The sequence below is a fragment of the Poromitra crassiceps genome (assembly GCF_964638095.1).
Source record: "Poromitra crassiceps genome assembly, chromosome: 16".
Taxonomy (NCBI): Eukaryota; Metazoa; Chordata; class Actinopteri; order Beryciformes; family Melamphaidae; genus Poromitra; species Poromitra crassiceps.
The window spans coordinates 22916918-22936221 of record NC_139645.1 but is presented as its reverse complement, the minus strand read 5'-3'; the positions used below and the strand labels follow the sequence as shown (position 1 = coordinate 22936221).

The 19304-nt window shown below is 42.7% G+C and overlaps 2 protein-coding genes across 2 annotated transcripts in view; one reads left to right on the top strand and one right to left on the bottom strand.

Annotated features, from left to right (window-relative positions):
- Positions 1 to 19304, bottom strand: part of LOC310791526 (synapse-associated protein 1-like) — a gene marked incomplete at both ends in the record, with an annotated part of 582682 nt that overhangs the window by 8089 nt on the left and 555289 nt on the right. The window lies entirely within an intron of this gene.
- LOC310791012 (synapse-associated protein 1-like) lies at positions 4493 to 12981 on the top strand (the record flags this gene model as incomplete). The annotated part of the gene is made up of 9 exons (XM_083652727.1): positions 4493 to 4694; positions 5181 to 5299; positions 5940 to 6006; positions 6908 to 6981; positions 7477 to 7616; positions 8628 to 8752; positions 9104 to 9153; positions 10329 to 10482; positions 12851 to 12981. The coding sequence occupies 9 exons, from the start codon at positions 4493 to 4495 to the stop codon at positions 12979 to 12981; spliced, it is 1062 nt and encodes a 353-aa protein (XP_083508853.1).

Sequence of the window (19304 nt, the reverse complement as noted above, 5' to 3'; positions counted from 1 at the left end):
GAAAATCAATCGACAACTATTTTGATAATCGATCAATCTTTTTGAGTAATACAAAATACTCAGAATTCTCTGATTCCAGCTTCTTAAATGTAAATATCTTCTAGTTTCTTTACTCCTCTATGACAGTAAAGGGAATATATTTGGGTTGTGGACAAAATAACACATTTGAAGATGTCATCTTGGGCTTTATGGAAACTGATCCCTCTTTTTCACCATTTTATAAACCAAACAACTAATTCATTAATCGAGAAAATAATCGACAGATTAATCGATAATGAAAATAATCGTTAGTCACAGCCCTAATTTTAAAAGTTCTAAATCAGTTTTTGTAGCTCAGTAATCTGCCACTTTATATGAGGGTAAACACTGTCTTTATTTAGAGATGTATGCTGTTATGGTTATGGAAAATGAGCCACTTCTACTGGAATAAGATCTATCTCTGCATCATCCTCTCTCTCTCTCTCTCTCTCTCTCTCTCTCTCTCTCTCTCTCTCTCTCTCTCTCCTTCTTTGCTCTGAATACACCAGAGTGAACATGAAAGAAATATGATCAGTCAACTACAAGTGACTAGAAAGAATATTGACACATATGGAGTCCAACATTGTATTGTCTGTCTTGATTTGTATAACTTTTTATTCTGTATTCTGTGATTTTCTTTTGTGCTATTGAATTTGAGTATTGCTTGTCATTTTTACTATTGTCATTTTTACTATTGCATTTTACTATTGCTTGCATTTGATCGTTTGTCATGTAACATGTAATGTGTTTGGACCCCAGGAAGACTAGCGGTCGTCTTGGCAGCAGCTAATGGGGGAAACTTTTAAATAAACAAATCAGTTATTAGCATTAGACTGTTGTGATGTCATTATTCAGTCTTAAGGCGTTTGCCCACCAAGTCTGTATTTTCCATTCAAAATCATGCTTTCTCTCTCTCTCTGTCTCATTCTCTCCCTCCCTCTCTCTCTCTCCCCCACTCTCTGCAGCACTCTGAAGTTGAACACAGCAGATTCAAGACAATACACATTAAATAAATATTATCAGTAGGCGACACAAGTCATGTTTCTTATGATGTTCAGGAATGGAGATGACAAAACAATTCTTATCTGAACAGTAAGATGATATGAAGAAACACTGACTCATCTCTTGTCCTACTGTCCACTTCTATCATCTGAGTGGCAGCAGACTCATTTTCTCTCTGCTCTCAGCTTCCTTCAATCCGTCCCTGGTGCTGTGATTCATTAAAGAAGCAGATAGGAAATGTAATGGATCAGAACATGATGTCCCGTCATAGAAGGGATTCATTTCATGTGTTCTGGCCCATGTCAGTTCATTTAGCTTTATTTACCATAAGAAATAAGTCAGGAATAATCAACTCCTAGGTGTGACTGAAGTGATTTTAATGCACAATGTGGAGGCAAAGAACCAAAGTGCATTCAAATCATTTAACAGACATCTAGGAGTTGATTATCCCGCTTATACCATGGTCATTTGCCAACAATATAAAATAAAAGCATTCACAATTGTTGTGTGCAAGTTTATCAATCAGAATCTTGAAGTTTTTCACAAACCATAACTCTGGATAGCAACACTTGGGAAACTGACTAATACTTGGAACAATGGTTACCATACACTGCAAGAAAGGACGGGTTAGAACACAAACTAGCATGCAGGAGAAGCAAGTTCAAACTCACCATGCCTAAATACAAGAAAGCTTAAGATGGCACAGCAAACGTTGACATGCACTATAGAAACCCAGGTATAAAGGCCTCCACCCAGTGACCAACCACCTGCGGAACTATGGCCACCTGACGTACTGTAACTGGCAATAAGGAATCTTTCAAATGCTAGAGCCCTCTAGAAACACTCAAGTCGCTTTACAAAATGAAATAAACAAAATAGCCACATCAACAAAATGAAAGACAAAAAGGACAAAAAACTATAGGACAAAAACAGCAGTGGCAACAGAGCTCCTCCTATGAAATGCAGCAGAGCTAGGCCATGAGGAAGGCCACCCAATCGTCAGGCTCCCTCATTCCTTGGAGCCTACGAGCTACAGAGACCGACCGAACCAGGTGGTGCTGTACAAGGGCACGGAGAAGAACTTCCAACACAGCAGTACTAGGCCAAACTGGACCCTGCAGAAAGCCACCGGGAAACCCCGTCGTCATGCTCCTCGTTGCTGGAGCCTACGAGCTACCAACCAAATAGTGCTGTACCGTGGTATGAAGGAGCTAATGCTCCCTCCAGCTAGCTCTGCTCCTTATTCTGGCATGACTCTGTCTCAACCATCACAGTGGTGTCGGGAAAGAGCGAGGCAAGCCTAACTAACAGCCATGCACGGCTCACTTTTAAAGAGGCTGTCAACTAGCAAGAGGGGGAGGAGCCTCACCTGTTCTGGATGGGAGATGATGAGGGGGGCGTGGCAGCACTAACAGGGGACAGCTCAACCCACCACACATCCAGTCAGCTTCTCATCCAATGAAAACGTTGTTTGCTGTTCCAGGAAATAGGATGAACCTTGGATACGGGGGCCGGTATGGTGCAGGGCAGCTAGTCCACTCATTAGAGGTGAGAGGCTCTGCCAGAACCCGAGTCCGGCCCGACCGGGTCCATGTGCCGGGTCTGAATATCCCTTCTATACCTCGGGCCCCGGCCGGGCTCGTGGTCAGATATTGATATAATTGGGGTCATATTTGGTGTGATAAGATCAGAATGTTATAACATTGTAACCTTCACACCTTTATGTATTCATAAGACTGAACAGACATCAGGGTTATAGTTGAGACAAGCAGCCAACTTACTAAGACAATTTCAGGTTGGGGTTGGGCTCGTGCCCATACTTGCAGTCAATGGGACGGGACGGGCCCAGACAGAACGGGCTCGGGTCGAGTCGGCTTGTTTTTTTGGGGGCCTGATCTAAGCTCTACCGCTCAGCTCATAGAAGCTGAGGTAGTGAGTTGAATAATGTTACTGTGCTAGAAGAGGAGAAAATCCAACTGGGAGACTGTCTGCAAAGAGTAAAGAAATATCAGGTATGTATGCCATGACTACACACACATGCACACACACACACACACACACACACACACACACACACACACACACTCCCACACACACACACACACACACACACACACACACACACTCCCGCACACACACACTCCCGCGCACACACACACACACACATACACACCACACACACGTGATGACAACAAAACAGAGATGCTCACAAGTTATTTTTGCAAGTCCAAGTCAAGTCTCAAGTCTTTTGGTCACAAGTCTAAGTCAAGTCTCAAGTCTCTTAGGGATGAGTGTTCTATCATCTGCTGGATGCCATCTGATCTGCTTAGAACACTGTGGGCACAGCTGTGAAGTGGAAAGCGCGCGGCAGAGCTGGCTGAGGACAGACGGGTCAGAACACGTGCGCGGGGTGCAGGGCCCAGGCCCGTGATGAAGAATGAGGACGATGAGCAGTGGCTGGCAACGTGTATAGAGAGGCAAAGTGACTCACTTCTCTGGTACAGCGCTGAAGCAGGAAGTGACGTTCACTTTGGCTCTCTATAGGTAGGTGACCTGGTTTTTCTTCCTCAACAGGATCACGTCTACCCGATCAATATCCTCATCTCATTGGTTATGAGCTAAGGGACATAACTGATCCTAGATCAATATGCTCATCTCATTGGTTATGAGCTAAGGGACATAACTGATCCTAGATCAATATGCTCATCTCATTGGTTATGAGCTAAGGGACATAACTGATCCTAGATCAATATGCTCATCTCATTGGTTATGAGCTAAGGGACATAACTGATCCTAGATCAATTTGCTCATCTCATTGGTTATGAGCTAAGGGACATAACTGATCCTAGATCGCTACTCCTACTCTGAGATGCTTGATAAATATGGATCATAATGTGGTGATGGGTCACTCCTCAGCATGCTTAATAAAACATTTGCATAATAATGTATGTCCGCCCATTGGCGGAGATCATAATTACAGTCATCAGAATAAATTCAGGTTAAGTGCTTCCCATAGACAACCAGTGTAGAGCAATAAATATGTCATCAAACAAACCGAATGATATCCATCATATCAAAGATATACAAGCCTGATTTGATATCAGATTTTTAATCATAGTCAATATATCAGTGTTGTGTCAGTCATGATGTAATTTGACATGCTAATTTGGCTAACTAAAGCCATCTTACCACCTCTGTGGTTTGTCCCCTCCCCCCTCCTCCTCCCTCCTCCCTCCCCCCTCCTCCCTCCTCCCTCCTCCCTCCTCCCTCCTCCCTCCTCCCTCCTCCTTCCTCCCTCCTCCTTCCTCCCTCCTCCCCCCTCCTCCCTCCTCCAGAGGAGCTGGCAGACTGGGAGAAGGAGCTGCAGCAGGAGCTCCAGGAGTACGAGGTGGTGAGCGAGGCCACAGACAGAGACGAGCAGTGGGACCAAGAGATCGAGAAGATGCTCCAGGCTGACAGCAGCTAGGTTGAAATGTTGAAAGGTTTTGGGTCGTGGCTGGGCTTGGAGAACCCAGCGTACCCAAAGAAGCGTGATGACACGGACAACTTAGCCGAGGAGCGAGAAGAGAAGGTGGTCCAGGCACAGAACGAGGTAAACAAACAGCAAGCAGCCCAGGAAGACGAGCCAGCAGCCCGCCAGGAGAACTCCGAGCAGCCGGGGAGAGGACTGGGCGGTAAGACTACCCTACGTGCTTCTTAATCATCTCACTTTTAGATGTGGAACTCGTCATCAGTTAGTCAGCCTTGCTGTCCTCCATAAAAATGCCAGGTGTAACCTTATGCATGAAGATAATGTAATTTGGTGGAAGAAAATATGGTATAAGTGCATTACAGTATGTTGTGATGTGAGCATGGGTGGCCCCAGTGGGAATCAAACCAACAACCATGACAGTGTTAGTAGTGCTACTGAGCTACGTTACACAACCATAGGTCCATTTAAATAAACTGCATTCTGTTCTGCGTGCTCCTCCTGTGTCGCTGTAGCAATGTTTTGATGACAGGTCTGCTACACACAAGAAACCTTTTCATCAAAGTACTGTACAAGTCAGAGTCGAGTAGCAAGTCACCAGAACAAAAAGTCAAGTCTCAAGTTTTCTCTTCATGCATCAAGTCAAGTCTCATGAAGCCCTAATCCCATCCTCTCCCTCCTCTCTTTGAAGACTACATCTTCAGTTTTGCCACCAATGCCACCAAGAAGATATCAGAGTCTGTGGCAGGGACCGCTCAGACCATCAAGAAGAGCGTGGAGGATGGAAACATCGACGGCATCATAGACAAGGCACGCTGCTCTCTGCTTCTTGCACGGCGACATCATCAACAATTTGTATTGTCCTCATATTCACATAATATTCTTCATGAGGCAAATGGGACACGCTGATGATGTACCTTGATAAATGTAGTCTATTGTAGTGGTTTCCAAAGTCTGAGACTGTGGGCCTCCCCTCAGACAAAGCCATCCCTCCTACACACACTCGATAATTAATTGAGCCAAGATAGCCTGATATTGCTGTAGCCTGTTTGACATACTTCAGACGACACCAACACATAAAAATGGCTGTCATAAGGTCTGCCTGAAGGAATTATTTGTTTCTGACTCTGGGAAAGTGGGGAAAACTGTAAAATTCCCAAAACTACTGATTATCTTAAGTATTTCTTTAACCAAATCACACAAATTTACACTATTCTAGGTTTAGGTTTAGGTTCTATGTGATCTCCTTTTGAGATATTCTTTTCCACTTCCATTCACTGAGCCTCCCCTGAAACTGTCTGGAGACTCCCTGGGGAGGCCCGCCTCCCACTTTAAAAACCTCGGGTCTATTTATTGATTACATTTTTACCTCATTGATACAATATAGGTCCCTTCCTTCTTTGAGTATGTGTCTGTCTGTGTGCTGACCTGTGCGTTTGTCTGCTTCCAGACTTTCCTCGGAGACTTCCAAAAGGAACAGCAGAAGTTTGTCCAGGAAAATAAGGCCAAGAGATCAGGTGGGATGCACAGCGATTCGCCTATTTCACATCCCACCCAATTCACCCAATTTGTGCCTAAAAGGCAGGAAGTAAAACTGGTGCAAGCAAGACATTGAGTTCCAGTGCCGTGGGTCTAATTAGTGTCTTGCTTCCACCTGTTTTACTTCCTGCCTTTTAGACACAAAGTGGGTGAATTGGTTGGGATGTGAAATAGGCTAATAGTCCCAAAACAAAAGAAGTTTGACATCTGAAAATCTTCTGAGGCCACGCCCACCCAACGCTTTAATCACAACTCTGATCAACACACCAGACTAAGATGATGTATTTCCCCATATATTTTTTATTTCATTAACAGAGCATGTGAACTTGGACATACGGCAAATTAATAATCATCCATCCACATACAAAAACTGAGGCAAAATACCCAAAAGCCAGATTGCCAACATTTTCTCCCCCTTACTCATCAGAAGTATTTGTCTGCACAACACATTTGTTGAGACAAACTGTGATGAGCAACAACACAAAAATACTCAACAATCTATTAAAGCTATTTAGGCTGTAAAAAATGCTACCTTTTCTGTATAGGGGAGACTCATGGGCACCCATTAAACCCATTTTCATTCAGATATATCTTGAGGTGAGAGGTCAAGGGACCCCTTTGAAAAAAAAATTCTCTGCCAAAATGTAGCCTTCCTTTTGAGCGTTTTTTTTTTTTTTTTTTTTTTACCTTTACATATCATCAGTGACAAAGGGATTGACGATGTCACTGATAATATTACCGATGTTGTACCGGAATTTGAATGTCTGGGCCCCCTAGATTTTTGTGACATCAAAGTGGGGTCACAAGCCAAAAAAGGTTGGGAACCCCCTGCCCTAATGTGTGATGAGTGAAGCTGCCTGTGCTGGCGTTTGTGCCCAGATGCAGCGGTGCCACCCTGGGTCGGCTACAACGAGGAAGAGACCATCCAGCAGCAGATCCTGGCTCTGTCTGCCGTGGGTCACGTACAGATCCTACACGATGTCAGCATGTGTTCTCTCATGTCAGTTATAACACGGCTTTGTTGAAAGCTCATCTCTGATTGGCCGATAATCACTCTCTGTGGTCTGTTTCACACCTGATCCTATCAGTCTGCAGTTAAAAAACATCTGGTCCATGAAGCGCCACCTAGTGTCTAAAACACATTAGTCTTTAGCTGCTGCACACGGTCCTGCTGGAGCTTTTATAGGCAGAATCTTGTCAATCACATTAGCTTATAATCAGATCATTTAAAGTCAACATTTTATTTCAAATGATTCATGTCCGATATTTTCCAACTCTCTTGACTGATGCCGATACCGATATTATTATTAATATTTATATATATATATTTATATATATTTATTGATTGATTGATTGATTGATTGATTGATTGATTGATTGATTTATATTCCTGATATATGGTGCATCCCTAGTAAAAAGCAAGGCGCTGGTGATGTGTCTTCCTGTAGGACAAGAGGAACTTCCTGCGCGACCCCCCGGCCGGCGTGCACTTCTGCTTCGTCATGGAGGAGATGTACCCTCTGGCCACCGTCATGCTACAAGAAGACCAGCTGCTCAACCGCATGCGCTTCGACCTGGTCCCCAAACAGTCAGTAGGCCGTGTGTGTGTGTGTGTGTGTGTGTGTGTGTGTGTGTGTGTGTGTGTGTGTGTGTGTGTGTGTGTGTGTGTGTGTGTGTGTGTGTGTGTGTGTGTGTGTGTGTACGTGTGTGTGTACGTGTGTGTGTAAGTGTGCGCGTGTGTGGTCTAATTAATGTCGCAGAGTTCCCACAGTCATGCAATACCTGGAAAACTGGAAAAGTCATGGAATTTCAATATTTTGTTTTCCAGGCCTGGAAAAGTCATGACATTTGTAAAATCATTGAACGTTTTGGAAAAGTCATTGATTTTGTTGTGTATAATGAAATTAATTGTTATGGGTAATCTTTTTTTTTTATAAACATTTGAATGGAAAATTCATGATTTCTTTTCCAATAGCTCCCATGCAATGTGACCGACTGCCTCTAAATCAATACCAGATTATTACTAGACTGGACAAATAAGACACACCTCATTATATTTGATTTGAGTGATTCTCAATCATGAATTTTTATGGAAAATTTATGATTTCTTTCAATAGCTTCCATGTAATATGATGCCATGACTAAAGCACTAAAATTCCAAGTGCAAGTATGTTCCGCATATTTTAAGTCTGTTAAGCATATTTTAGACCATGGGAAAAAATACTAAAACTTAAAGTATAATAATAGCATTCATATTACAATAATCAAGAATGATAATAAAAACAACAGTAATAATACAACATTTATGCATATTAGTCCAGAACTTTATCAAAATACCTCACTCAGTTTAGGACGTAAGTACCCTAAAGCTTTATTTTTACAGTATGGCACCTTTCAAAACCCCATAGACGTAATGTAGTATTGATCAATTCTACAATTAATATGTGATCAATAAAAATCATTATAACCATGGTATCAGATGTGGACGACAGTGTTTGGACGATATCTGACTCTTATTTAGAGCTCAGTTATTTTGGTTTCTATGTCAATGTAACCCTGGTCCGGTCCATTATGATGACTCACCTGTGTTTGTTTGTAGTGTGAAGGAGGAGGCGTTCTGGAGGAACTACTTCTACCGGGTGTCTCTGATCAAGCAATCGGCCCAGCTGACGGCGCTGGCAGCCCAGCAGCAGCAGAGGGAGGAGGGGGACAGAGGTAGCCTAGGTAAACCCAGCCACCACGTGACCTGCTCTCTCAGTTCCCAGTCACTACTGAGAACAGGTCTGAGAGCAGGTCACGTGGGGGATGGGTTTACCCAGGCTAGGACAGAGGGGCCAGTGTCTCCCCTGAGGACGTCACCTTAACAGGTTAGAGGGAGGAGGGGGACAGAGGGGCCAGTGTCCCCTGAGGATGTCACCTTAATGTATGTATATATATATATATATATATATATATATATATATATATACACAGTATATATATATACACAGTGTATATATATATATATATATATATACACACATATCATTCATATCCTAGCCACTAAATAAAAAAATATATATAATTTTTTTGCAGAAAATGTCAGACCAAAAACCCCACCTGTTTCCATCAGTGACATGCAGAAGGTAAGAGTGCTATACTGTGGATGTGGTGGTTGTGTATGCTGCTCAGTATGGAACTTCTTAACATGCAGTGGAATCCGTATTATAACCTGCACCTAGCCGGTTGGCCTGCATGTTAAACAACAATTAGCCGGCCTACGCGCACTCCCGCGAGTCCGTATCTTATCTACCTCGACCACCGGTATAAGATCCGCTTCCACGCAATCGCAGCTCATGTTAAACAGCTGGCAGGATATTATCCGCATATCCGTAGTGGGCAGGTGTGGCTCGTGACTCACTTCACGTTCACTAGTTTATTAATTAATGAATCGTTCGGGCAATCGCTTATATCAACGAGCAAACTCACGGTTTCCTCAAGTGCTGCAAAAACGGATTGATTGATTGTTTGGCCAATGCGCTTCAGCTGCAGCCAGGCAGGTCCAGTGCATCAGGTCTGCTGCTGCTGCTGCTTGCTTGCTCCCATGTCAGAAAAAGCCTAACTTGTGTGGGGAGAAATACATTGAAAACTAGTTAGATATGACTTGAAATGCCACTTGTAAAATAAATCACCCACAGTGATTGACGACAGTCCGACCACTATTTTGACTGGGCTGCGCCTGCTTTATGTAGCAATGTGAAGCGCTCATTTTTTGGCACATTGCCACCCCTCGTTGGAATGGACTCCGTTAAAACCAACGGCATGCTTTTTGAAGTCTCCAGATTTGTCGCTAACGTGATGCAGCCAATTATATCAGCAGGCAGTGTTGTGTGCCTCTCCACTGCGTAGAGGATAGGAGCTGACTGACTGATAGGCTATCAAACTTTTGTGGGGAGAAATAGCCTACATTTAAAACTAGTCAGATATGACTAGTTGCCACTTGTAAAATAGATCACCCACAGTGATTGACGACGGTGCGACCACTATTTTGACTGCCTCATAGCTACAGCTGCTTCCTATCACATTTCTTGTTTTCGATAGATGCTACCGCGCCGCCCCCCCCCCCCCCCCCCCCCCCCCCCCCACTGGCAGAAAAAACGGCTCATATCCAGTTGTTTCTTAACAAAGACCCCTGATGTTTAGAAAGGCAAAACCTGAAAACATCCTGCTCTCTCTAGCAGGACATGATCCAGAGTTCATGTTTAAAAGGCACTTATGTATACAAGTGGCTGAGGAAGAAGCTCTCTGTTTTCAGTCCCAGCCGGCCCAGGAGGAAGAGGAGGACATGTGTTCGAGTCCCGGGCTGTCGGAGTTTGTGAGCGACGCGTTCGACTCCGCCAACATCAACCAGGACGACCTGAAGAAAGAGATGGAGCAGCTGGTGCTGAAAAAGAAGGACAGCCCCTCTCCTGAAGGTTGGCTTTCTTACACTTTTGTTTCATCCTTTAGGGAACTGTGTGTCTGTTACATTTCTTAAGCTGGAAATGAGACAGATATCGTTTTGTTGTGTTGGTATTTCTGATGATTTTCTTTTCATGTTACAACATGTAAGCTGAAGAAGTAAGCTATGAACCAGGGAACCACTCTCTCAACAGAAGACAGCTTTAAAAGAACACTGTCAATCTATCGCCATTCAAGCTGCTGATAAAGACGATATTTTGTGCCGATGTTGCAGATTTTTCATAAAAAAAAAAATCAAACTATCAGAAGCACTCTTGTTTCCCACCTAATTTTATATTTGGTAGGGTGGAAAAGCCTGGGAAAGAGCATTGAGGCCAAAAATGTAATAAATGTATACATTCACTGCCAGCCGTTTTTTTTTTACTGTAGGTAGCTTCTGCCAAAGGTTTTTTTTGAGGATTCTGGCTCATCTTACAAGAGCCGAGGATTATTTTCTGCTTGGACTTTGTGAACACAAAATATCTCAAAAGAACTAATAGAATGTGTGCTTTCTCTGTCTAAAAGAGTTAGTTTGTAGAGTTAGTAGTTATGTAGGCATTAGCAGTTGAATACAGCATGGTTTCAGAGATTTTCAGAGAGTTTTGAGATAAATGGATTTTTAGAACCACCTCACGTGCCTGTGATTATGGGTGCCCTTGGGCAAGTGTGTATACTGTATTGTGTTTGTGTGTGTGTGTGTGTGTGTGTGTGTGTGTGTGTGTGCGTGCGCGTGCGTGCGTGCGTGCGTGATTCGATAGAACAGGCAGAACAGTCACTTTAACCATTTATTTTTGGCATCAGTGAGACATCAGACATCTAAACAATATCGTTCTGAACAGTAATTTCCTCCATAGCACCAGCACCCCCCTCTCCTTCAAACTCCTCCCTCCGTAGGTGTGTCTCTGGTGGCTTTGCAGTGTTTGTCACAGGCGAGTTTCTACTGCCTGTCTGTCTGTGCTGCTGCTGCTGACGCGGCCGCTCTCGGGCGAGTCTGGATGACTGTAAAATCGGGCTCGTTCGTTTCTGGGTTTTCGGTTGTGAGCTTTGATGAAGCTGCGTGCGATTCTGCTGGTGTTTCAAAGTGTGTTGCACCCATAATCTATTATGCAAATTTACAATCCCCCACCGCCAGCTCCCAGCGCGAAAGCGAAAGCGTTTTCGCCAATCCATTTTCATGAGAATGGCTTCCTCAGGCTGCTGTTTTTGCTTGGCTTCCTCGAGTCTGGAGAGCACTGTCGCCACTTAGTGGGTCGGTGGAATGGTTTGTACACGTTCGGTGGCTCCCATATTCTTATAGGAGACGTAAAAGGGTTAGATCCACGTCCCACCGTCAATTTTTTTTTTTTTTTTTTTTTTGACGAGTTAACTCGTCCACGGCAGTCAACCGTTGGATTTTTTTTTGACGAGTTAACTCGTCCACGGCAGTGAACGTGTTAATAATAATAACAACAACAACTCTACTACTACTACTACTACTACGGCACTCGGTAGAGCGCATAATACCTCCACCAGCCTTTCTAAGTGTCGTGGTGTTATGTGAATCCGTTTAGAAGTTCGGCTCCTTTTTGTGATTGCCACGCCCCCTTTTGGTCAGTGAACGCAAGTTGAAAACAAGAGCTTTGATACCGGAAGCGAGGCGATATTACCTTCAAAATAAAAGCGCTAATTTATTAAAACCAATAGGCTACATAATGCTGCTGCTGGGTGTACAGACCAGTCAACTCACTATGGGTTAAAATTGGCTTTTCGGAGGCACAACATTGTATGTTAATTTACAACAGGTTTCTCTGCAAATGTTTTCTTTTTTTCCTCTTTGGTACTTGGGGGATTTCGGATCACACACAAAACATTGCGACAGTACTTTGATTTAAATGTCATTATTTTGACGGTTATAACCGGACGTTTCTGTTTTATTCTGGCTGACTTGACGCTGCTGAACCTGTGAGCAAATCTCTTTTAGATTTAGATCTCTTGTTGATGTTGTAATGCAATTGAGTCTTCCCTGTCTTTTATTCCCGTGTGCCTTGGTATCAGAAATATAAATATAGTGTATAAAGAATAAGCAGCTAGTTGGCTGCGTCTGGGTGTGGGCTAAACACTGGAGCAGCTTGTTACTGCATAGCTTCATAGTTTTTTCAATGGCTATTATGATATCCATCATATCAAAGATATACAAGCCTGATTTGATATCAGATTTTTAATCATAGTCAATATATCAGTGTTGAGTCAGTCATGATGTCATTTGTCCTGTTAATTTGGCTAACTAAAGCCATCTTACCACCTCTGTGGTGTGTCCCCTCCTCCCCCTCCTCCCTCCTCCCTCCTCCCTCCTCCCTCCCCCAGAGGAGCCAGCAGACTGGGAGAAGGAGCTGCAGCAGGAGCTCCAGGAGTACGAGGTGGTGAGCGAGGCCACAGACAGAGACGAGCAGTGGGACCAAGAGATCGAGAAGATGCTCCAGGCTGACAGCAGCTAGGGGGAGCTGCCTCTCCTCTGCACAGTCACTGATTTGCTGCCCTCCCTCCCCCATGGACGACTAGCAACCCATGCTGCACAAAGGGACTAAATATGATTCCCCTCTATATGTATATGATTACCATCTGTCGACTTGTATCCATGCTTCCGTAACTCAGGGTTCCTACGCAGGTCTGGAAAGTGAATAGTTTGGGGATTTAAAAAAAAAGTCTGGGAAAAGTATGGAAAATGTTGTAGTTCAGGTCTGATACACACACAATTCTAGTTTTGATCTTGGTCTAGACCCACTTTGAATACACAGCTTGTGTTGATGTGAAGAATAATGTTCAGATAGAGGGATGCTCTTATGAGCCAGCCACTGTCAGCATGCATTATATCAAATAGCTGCACCAACATCACATCTAGTCAAGAACATCGGCCATATGTGAAAGAAAGAATGTAGGAACCCTGCCGATCATCTCACATATTCTGATATTTCTTCATCAGACCAGATCTAGATCTAGGTCTGCGTTAATCATATTGAACACCAGACAACATCTTCAGAGGAAAAAGTATGTGATTTTCTTTGATTGAAAATGTGTAAGGACCCTGGTAACTGATACAAGTTTGAGATATGATTGTATCTTCTTGCTTTGCCCTGTTCATGAGAGCCATGTACTGAGGCGGAAAGCCGCTAGAGGGCGCTCCAGTACAAAGTGCCAGGCACTTTCTTCTGATGGGGGGGCTGTTTGAAATCCTAGATCCACGTCTGAGTTAAGTATCTTTCAGCTGCTGCTTGCAGGTGGTTTGTACAGTAAAGTCTGTAGTATAGTTACAGTAGAGTCAAATCTATGTCAATAAAGAGGATTGATTTGTGGCACTTTGCACAGCAGCACTTCAGACACTATTTCCCTTTCATTCTCCTTTCACATGTTTCTATTTCATTTGGACAAAGTTGGAAATGTGCGCATGTCTTTGTTCAGCTACACGGCTTGTTTCTCTGTAGCTGAAGTATTGTACATGTGTTCTCTCTTTGATCTTTTCCTTCAATAAATATTCAAATCTGTTACAAAAGCAACCGGTAGACTCGTGGCTCAACTTGATACATACATGGATGAGTTCAGGGAGTATGAATGGAAATGAAGTTATAGGACATATATATATATGCCAGATGGTTTGTTCACAGAACCATGTGGGAGCTCGTCTTTGGAAACTGTATGGAAAAGGCTGTGTGTGTTTAAAGAATCCCTGGCAGGTGATTGGATGAACCATCTGTCTATCATCGCTTCTAGCTGTCGTCACACCTAAATCCCGCCCGCAGCTGCCTCTGGAACTTGTGATTGGTAACCAGGGTTGGGAAGTTTATTTTTAAAATGTAATCGGATACAATTAATAGTTACCTGTCAAAAATTGTAATCAGTAATCCAAGTATCACAATATAAAAGTAATGTAACTGATTATTTTACTTTTTGATTAGTTTTGAACAAATGTCCTCCTGCATTTGACTACTGGAGCTCCTCAGGACCCCACAACAACAACAACAACAACAACAACAACAACAACAACAACAACAACAACAACAACAACAACAACAACAACAACAACAACAAAAAAGAACAGCTTTGCTAATCTTGTCTTATCTGTTTCTCAATAATAATATAATATATAATAATATAATAATCGTGTTTACATCTTTGGATTACAGAGCATCATTTTCTTAGAAACCCAGTCATTTATTTCTTGGCTGCACTCACTGGTCATTTCTAAGAGCCAAGTGTTTTTAGGTGTTATTTATTTTGCACCTTAAGATATCAAACATAAAGTAGAAAATAAAAGAGTCAATATTTACAGTGCACAGCGAATTGGATCAATAAATCCACAATAAATAGAATCAATACATGATGTAATCAGTTACTTTCCCAGCCCTGATGCGTCACCAGGCTCTCTCAGAGGGGAGAGCATAGGGGGGGAGAGAGAGAGCCTGGCAGTTACTGAGGCAGGAAGACAGAAGAAGACCCGCCCCCGTCTTCCGGTGGCCTGTGTGCTGCAGTGTTTTCCTTCCCCCACAGAAATGCAACAGCAGGCAGTCAGTCGCTACGAGTTAGATAAAAAACAAGAAGCATGGACATACCAAACGAAGTGTTTGTTTTGAGCTAACTCTCGTTACTCGCGTCGCCCATGTTTTTAAACGGAACGCAAGAATTGAGCGGAATATTGTAGCTGGAGCACAGCACGGTCTTCCGCCCAGAGCCGGAAACACTCGGAGCGACGTTTTGATCATCATCATCCAGCCCTGCTGCCACGACACTTCTCTATACAGGCAGAGGCGGAGCAAAGTAACTGTTGACAGTGGAAGTCAAGTGTGTCGCAGTTCAACTCAGAGTCACACCGACACCATTTTGAGAGAGCAGAGAGAAGACGCAGGGTGAGTGTTAATACTACATTATTATTATTCCTATGATTATTTTATTCAGGGATGAAACTAGTCACCTTTAGGTGACAGTCACCTTCTCGCACTTGTGCTGCTAAGTAAGTGAATGGTTTCTGAGTGGTTTAGTGTCTCTGCCCTGGCTGATATCTGTCACCTTTTTCCACTGTCTGAGTTCACATCTGTTGATTGTAAAAGTGTCTGAGTCAGTTTGTTACTGATCGCAGGTGTTTTACTGCGTTCACCTGCCTCTTTTCCTCTCTCTCAAAGTAACGCTCATAGAAAAGATGTAACAGTGAGATAATGGCGTCAGTAAAACAAACAGGGAAGTTGATGTGGGCGGGGCCTGTACTTCACAGAAGACCGACATGACGCAGTTTATTAACCCGTTAATTAACCCAGTTTTATTCCATCTGTGTGTCTGAGACTCTGCCAGATGAGCGTCTTTCAGTCACATGACTCCTCATAAAGAGAGAAACGGCTTGTTGACTTTCTGCAGACAGATCAGGACTTCAGAGCGAGGTGGGAACATCGACATATATATATTTAATATAGCTCAATGGGTGGTAAACTAATCTGCTTCATATTAGGCCTACAGAGGGCGCTACTAACTAAGATGACATGCGTCGACTTGCCTACAGAGCAGACTGCTGTGTTGCGTTTGAGTCATCCGCCTCTCGTCTCTGAGGGCGGGTTCACCGGGCTGATTTCTCATAAGCCAGCAGTGTTTCACTGAAATCTGTAACCACCGTGTGTGACCACAGAGGGGCGCTGTTGCACATGTTCTGCACATTTAGGCACCTGACAGTATCCACCCGACACTACAGACAGACGAGGATCTGCTTGAAAATGAAGTCATTCAAGACAAGTGTTGATAAAAAAGAAATAATGAATGAAGCTTGTGTGTGTGTGTGTGTGTGTGTGTGTGTGTGTGTGTGTGTGTGTGTGTGTGTGTGAGAAAACAAGCATATTCATATTACAAAATATTCTGTGGGTCTTGAAAGATGAAGGAATATGATCACAAATTCTGGCGATAATAAGGTGACACTAACTTACCAGGGTAGTACTGTGTGTGTGTGTGTGTGTGTGTGTGTGTGTGTGTGTGTGTGTGTGTGTGTGTGTGTGTGTGTGTGTGTGTGTGTGTGTGTGTGTGTGTGTGTGTGTGCGCGCGCGCGCATGTGTATGTGTGTGTTTGTGTCTAGGTGTGCTCGTTGTAATTCACGCAGTGTCGATTGAAACACACCACCCCATTGGGAAATGAGAGGGAATCTCACCATTTATAGGCCGTGTTGGGACCCATGAAAAAGTGCTTAGAAAATGAGTTTCGTTCCCATGTCATGGGCACTACTCATTCAATGCATTTTTTCATAGACAATGCCCTTCTGGACTTTGGGTTAAAAGTTCTACTCATAATATCCTGCAGTATTTTGTAGGGGTGTCACAATATATCGTCCCACGAAATTTCGCGATAGTAAAACGTCACGATATGTATCGTTGAGATGAAATCTCATATCGTGAAAAAAAAAAAAAAAAAAAAATTTTTTTTTTTTTTTTTTTTTTTTCAAAAGTAGACAAAGAAACGTCTTTGTTTGTTGAAGTTCAATGTGTGGAAAGTAGTTCAGTTGAACAAGTCACATGACACATGAGAAGTTATACAGGAGAGAAACCATTCAATTGAGTTTCTGGCAAAACTGTTTACTTGACAGGAAAAACTGAAGATGCATAAAAAATAGACTAAGAAAAGTCTTGTTGTTTGAGTTTGAAGAAAAACTGAAGATGCATAATGAGAATTTATACTGCTGAGAAACCTTTTAGTTCAAAGTAAATCTAAGTGACGGTGTAACTCATTCTATTTCAAGATAAGCCTTATCTCCAATCTCATGTTTTTTCTAGTTGTTATTGTAATAACAATTTCCCACAACAGCATGTTTTGTATTTGTGCATTTCAAATAAAATACTACTTTTCCAGTCATATATTGTCATTATTCAAGTTAAAAAAAATATTGTTAAAATCGTATCGTATCGTATCGTTATCGTGAACCCAGTATCGTGATACGTATCGTATCGTGAACTGAGTGTATCGTGACACCCCTAGTATTTTGTCACCAGCCAGAAATGTATAAACAGTTTATAACCAAAAAACGAAAATCTTGTGCTGCTGTTTTTGCTTGTAAAATGTGTTTTTGGCAACACAAAATCTTTCTCAAATGTCATAAATGCTAAAATGCATATACTTAACATCTGAAACAAGTATTGGTGCCTTTAGTTTACTCATGTGAATTTAGATCATGAAATGTAGCATATTTGTTAAAGAATATGCTTCAACTTAAGTGTTTGCCACACAGTACAATGAAACCTCCACAGTAAATTGTGCCAAAAGCTTATGTTTCATACATAGAAAATGTCTCAACCTACTGTGTAATGAAAGGTAGAAAAGAAAATCAGGGCACCTTGGACCAAAATGGCAGAAAATCTATCAAAATGTTACCACGCCCCCTAAATTGGAATAATGCAAAAAATGGACAAGACTAAAAATTAAAGTACTAGAGGTCAGAATTATTACAACATATGGTATGAAACATTTATTCAAGTACCACAAAGTGTCACAGCATCTGTCATTTGTACACCCCCCCCCCCCGCCAAGGAAATATATGAAAATACAAAATAGCATACAAATGCATCACAATAAAACCTTCTGTTGGCTGTGTAAGTAGTCTGTGCTGTTTGCATTTATGCATTGCATTTAACTGGATGTAGGCAGTGTGGCAATTCTTTAACAATTTAACAATTTAACAATTAACATGGTCCAGTTCTAGCTGATCAGCAAGTTCAACACTTCGCTTCAGAATAGTGTTAACTGTTGACATCTCTGTCGGTGAAGCCTCAATGACTGGAAGATAATACAGTGCTGACTTAGGTAGAGTGGCATCACTTTGTAGCATTGTGTGGAAACCTGTCCAGCCTGGTACTGTACATGCTTCAGCATCTGTGTTCTTCACTAAAACATATGCCAGTTCTGTTTTGGCAGCAGACACAGTGTTCAACCTGTACGTTTCCACCTGCAATGGAACACTTTCATCCTGAAGCAAGTTCTGTGGCCCTTGTCTTTTAGTCTGTGGATAGTGTTGTAGCGGGATGCTAGGAGGTGCTTTGAATGTGTAAACTGACTTCGGCAGTGGCTGTCTGTCTGGTCTAGACATTGTTTCAACAACAGAACTTTGTACCATAATGCCATTTGTATGGTGAGTAGTTCCACGACCTGACAGTGTCTCCTCCCCAAAATCGATGTTATCCCACACCAGTATGGTTGGTGCCTTCTTTGAGAACCCCTTAGGGATTTTGTCTCTGCCCTCTAGAAGTTGTAGTGACGCTAGGCTAGTGTCTAGACTGACAACTGTGTTCCATGAAGCACAGTGTCCTAATCTGTTCAGTAGTGACAGAACATTGGATGAACCTGTTAAATAGCGAACAGTTAGACCAAGACACAGTGACTTAGGCGTCTGCTTCCGACCTTTAGAAGCAAGATACACAATGTCTTGACAAACAGATAAAACTTTTAGGTTCACATCTTCAGGAATATCAACATAATGGTCTAGTGTTGGTTCCTCTGTTGCACCTATAATCCAGGAAATCACATTGAATAGTTCAACTGGCACAACAGATTTTGCGTCAGAAACATTCAAATCCTCTGCTGTGGGAGGCCAGGGGCATTTCATCCCGGGAGTTTCATTCACAAGTCTCTTCAATATCAGTCCTGCACTGTACAGTGTCCTTGTGTGCTCTGTAGTTTGTCCAGATGTGTGTTCATTGTCACTTTCAGCTTGGCTTACCTCGGTTGACTCAGTTGTTGTCGTGTCTGATGGATGCGCTAGCCTGTCTAACAGTGTATCTGCTGATAATGTTTCAACAAAAACCAG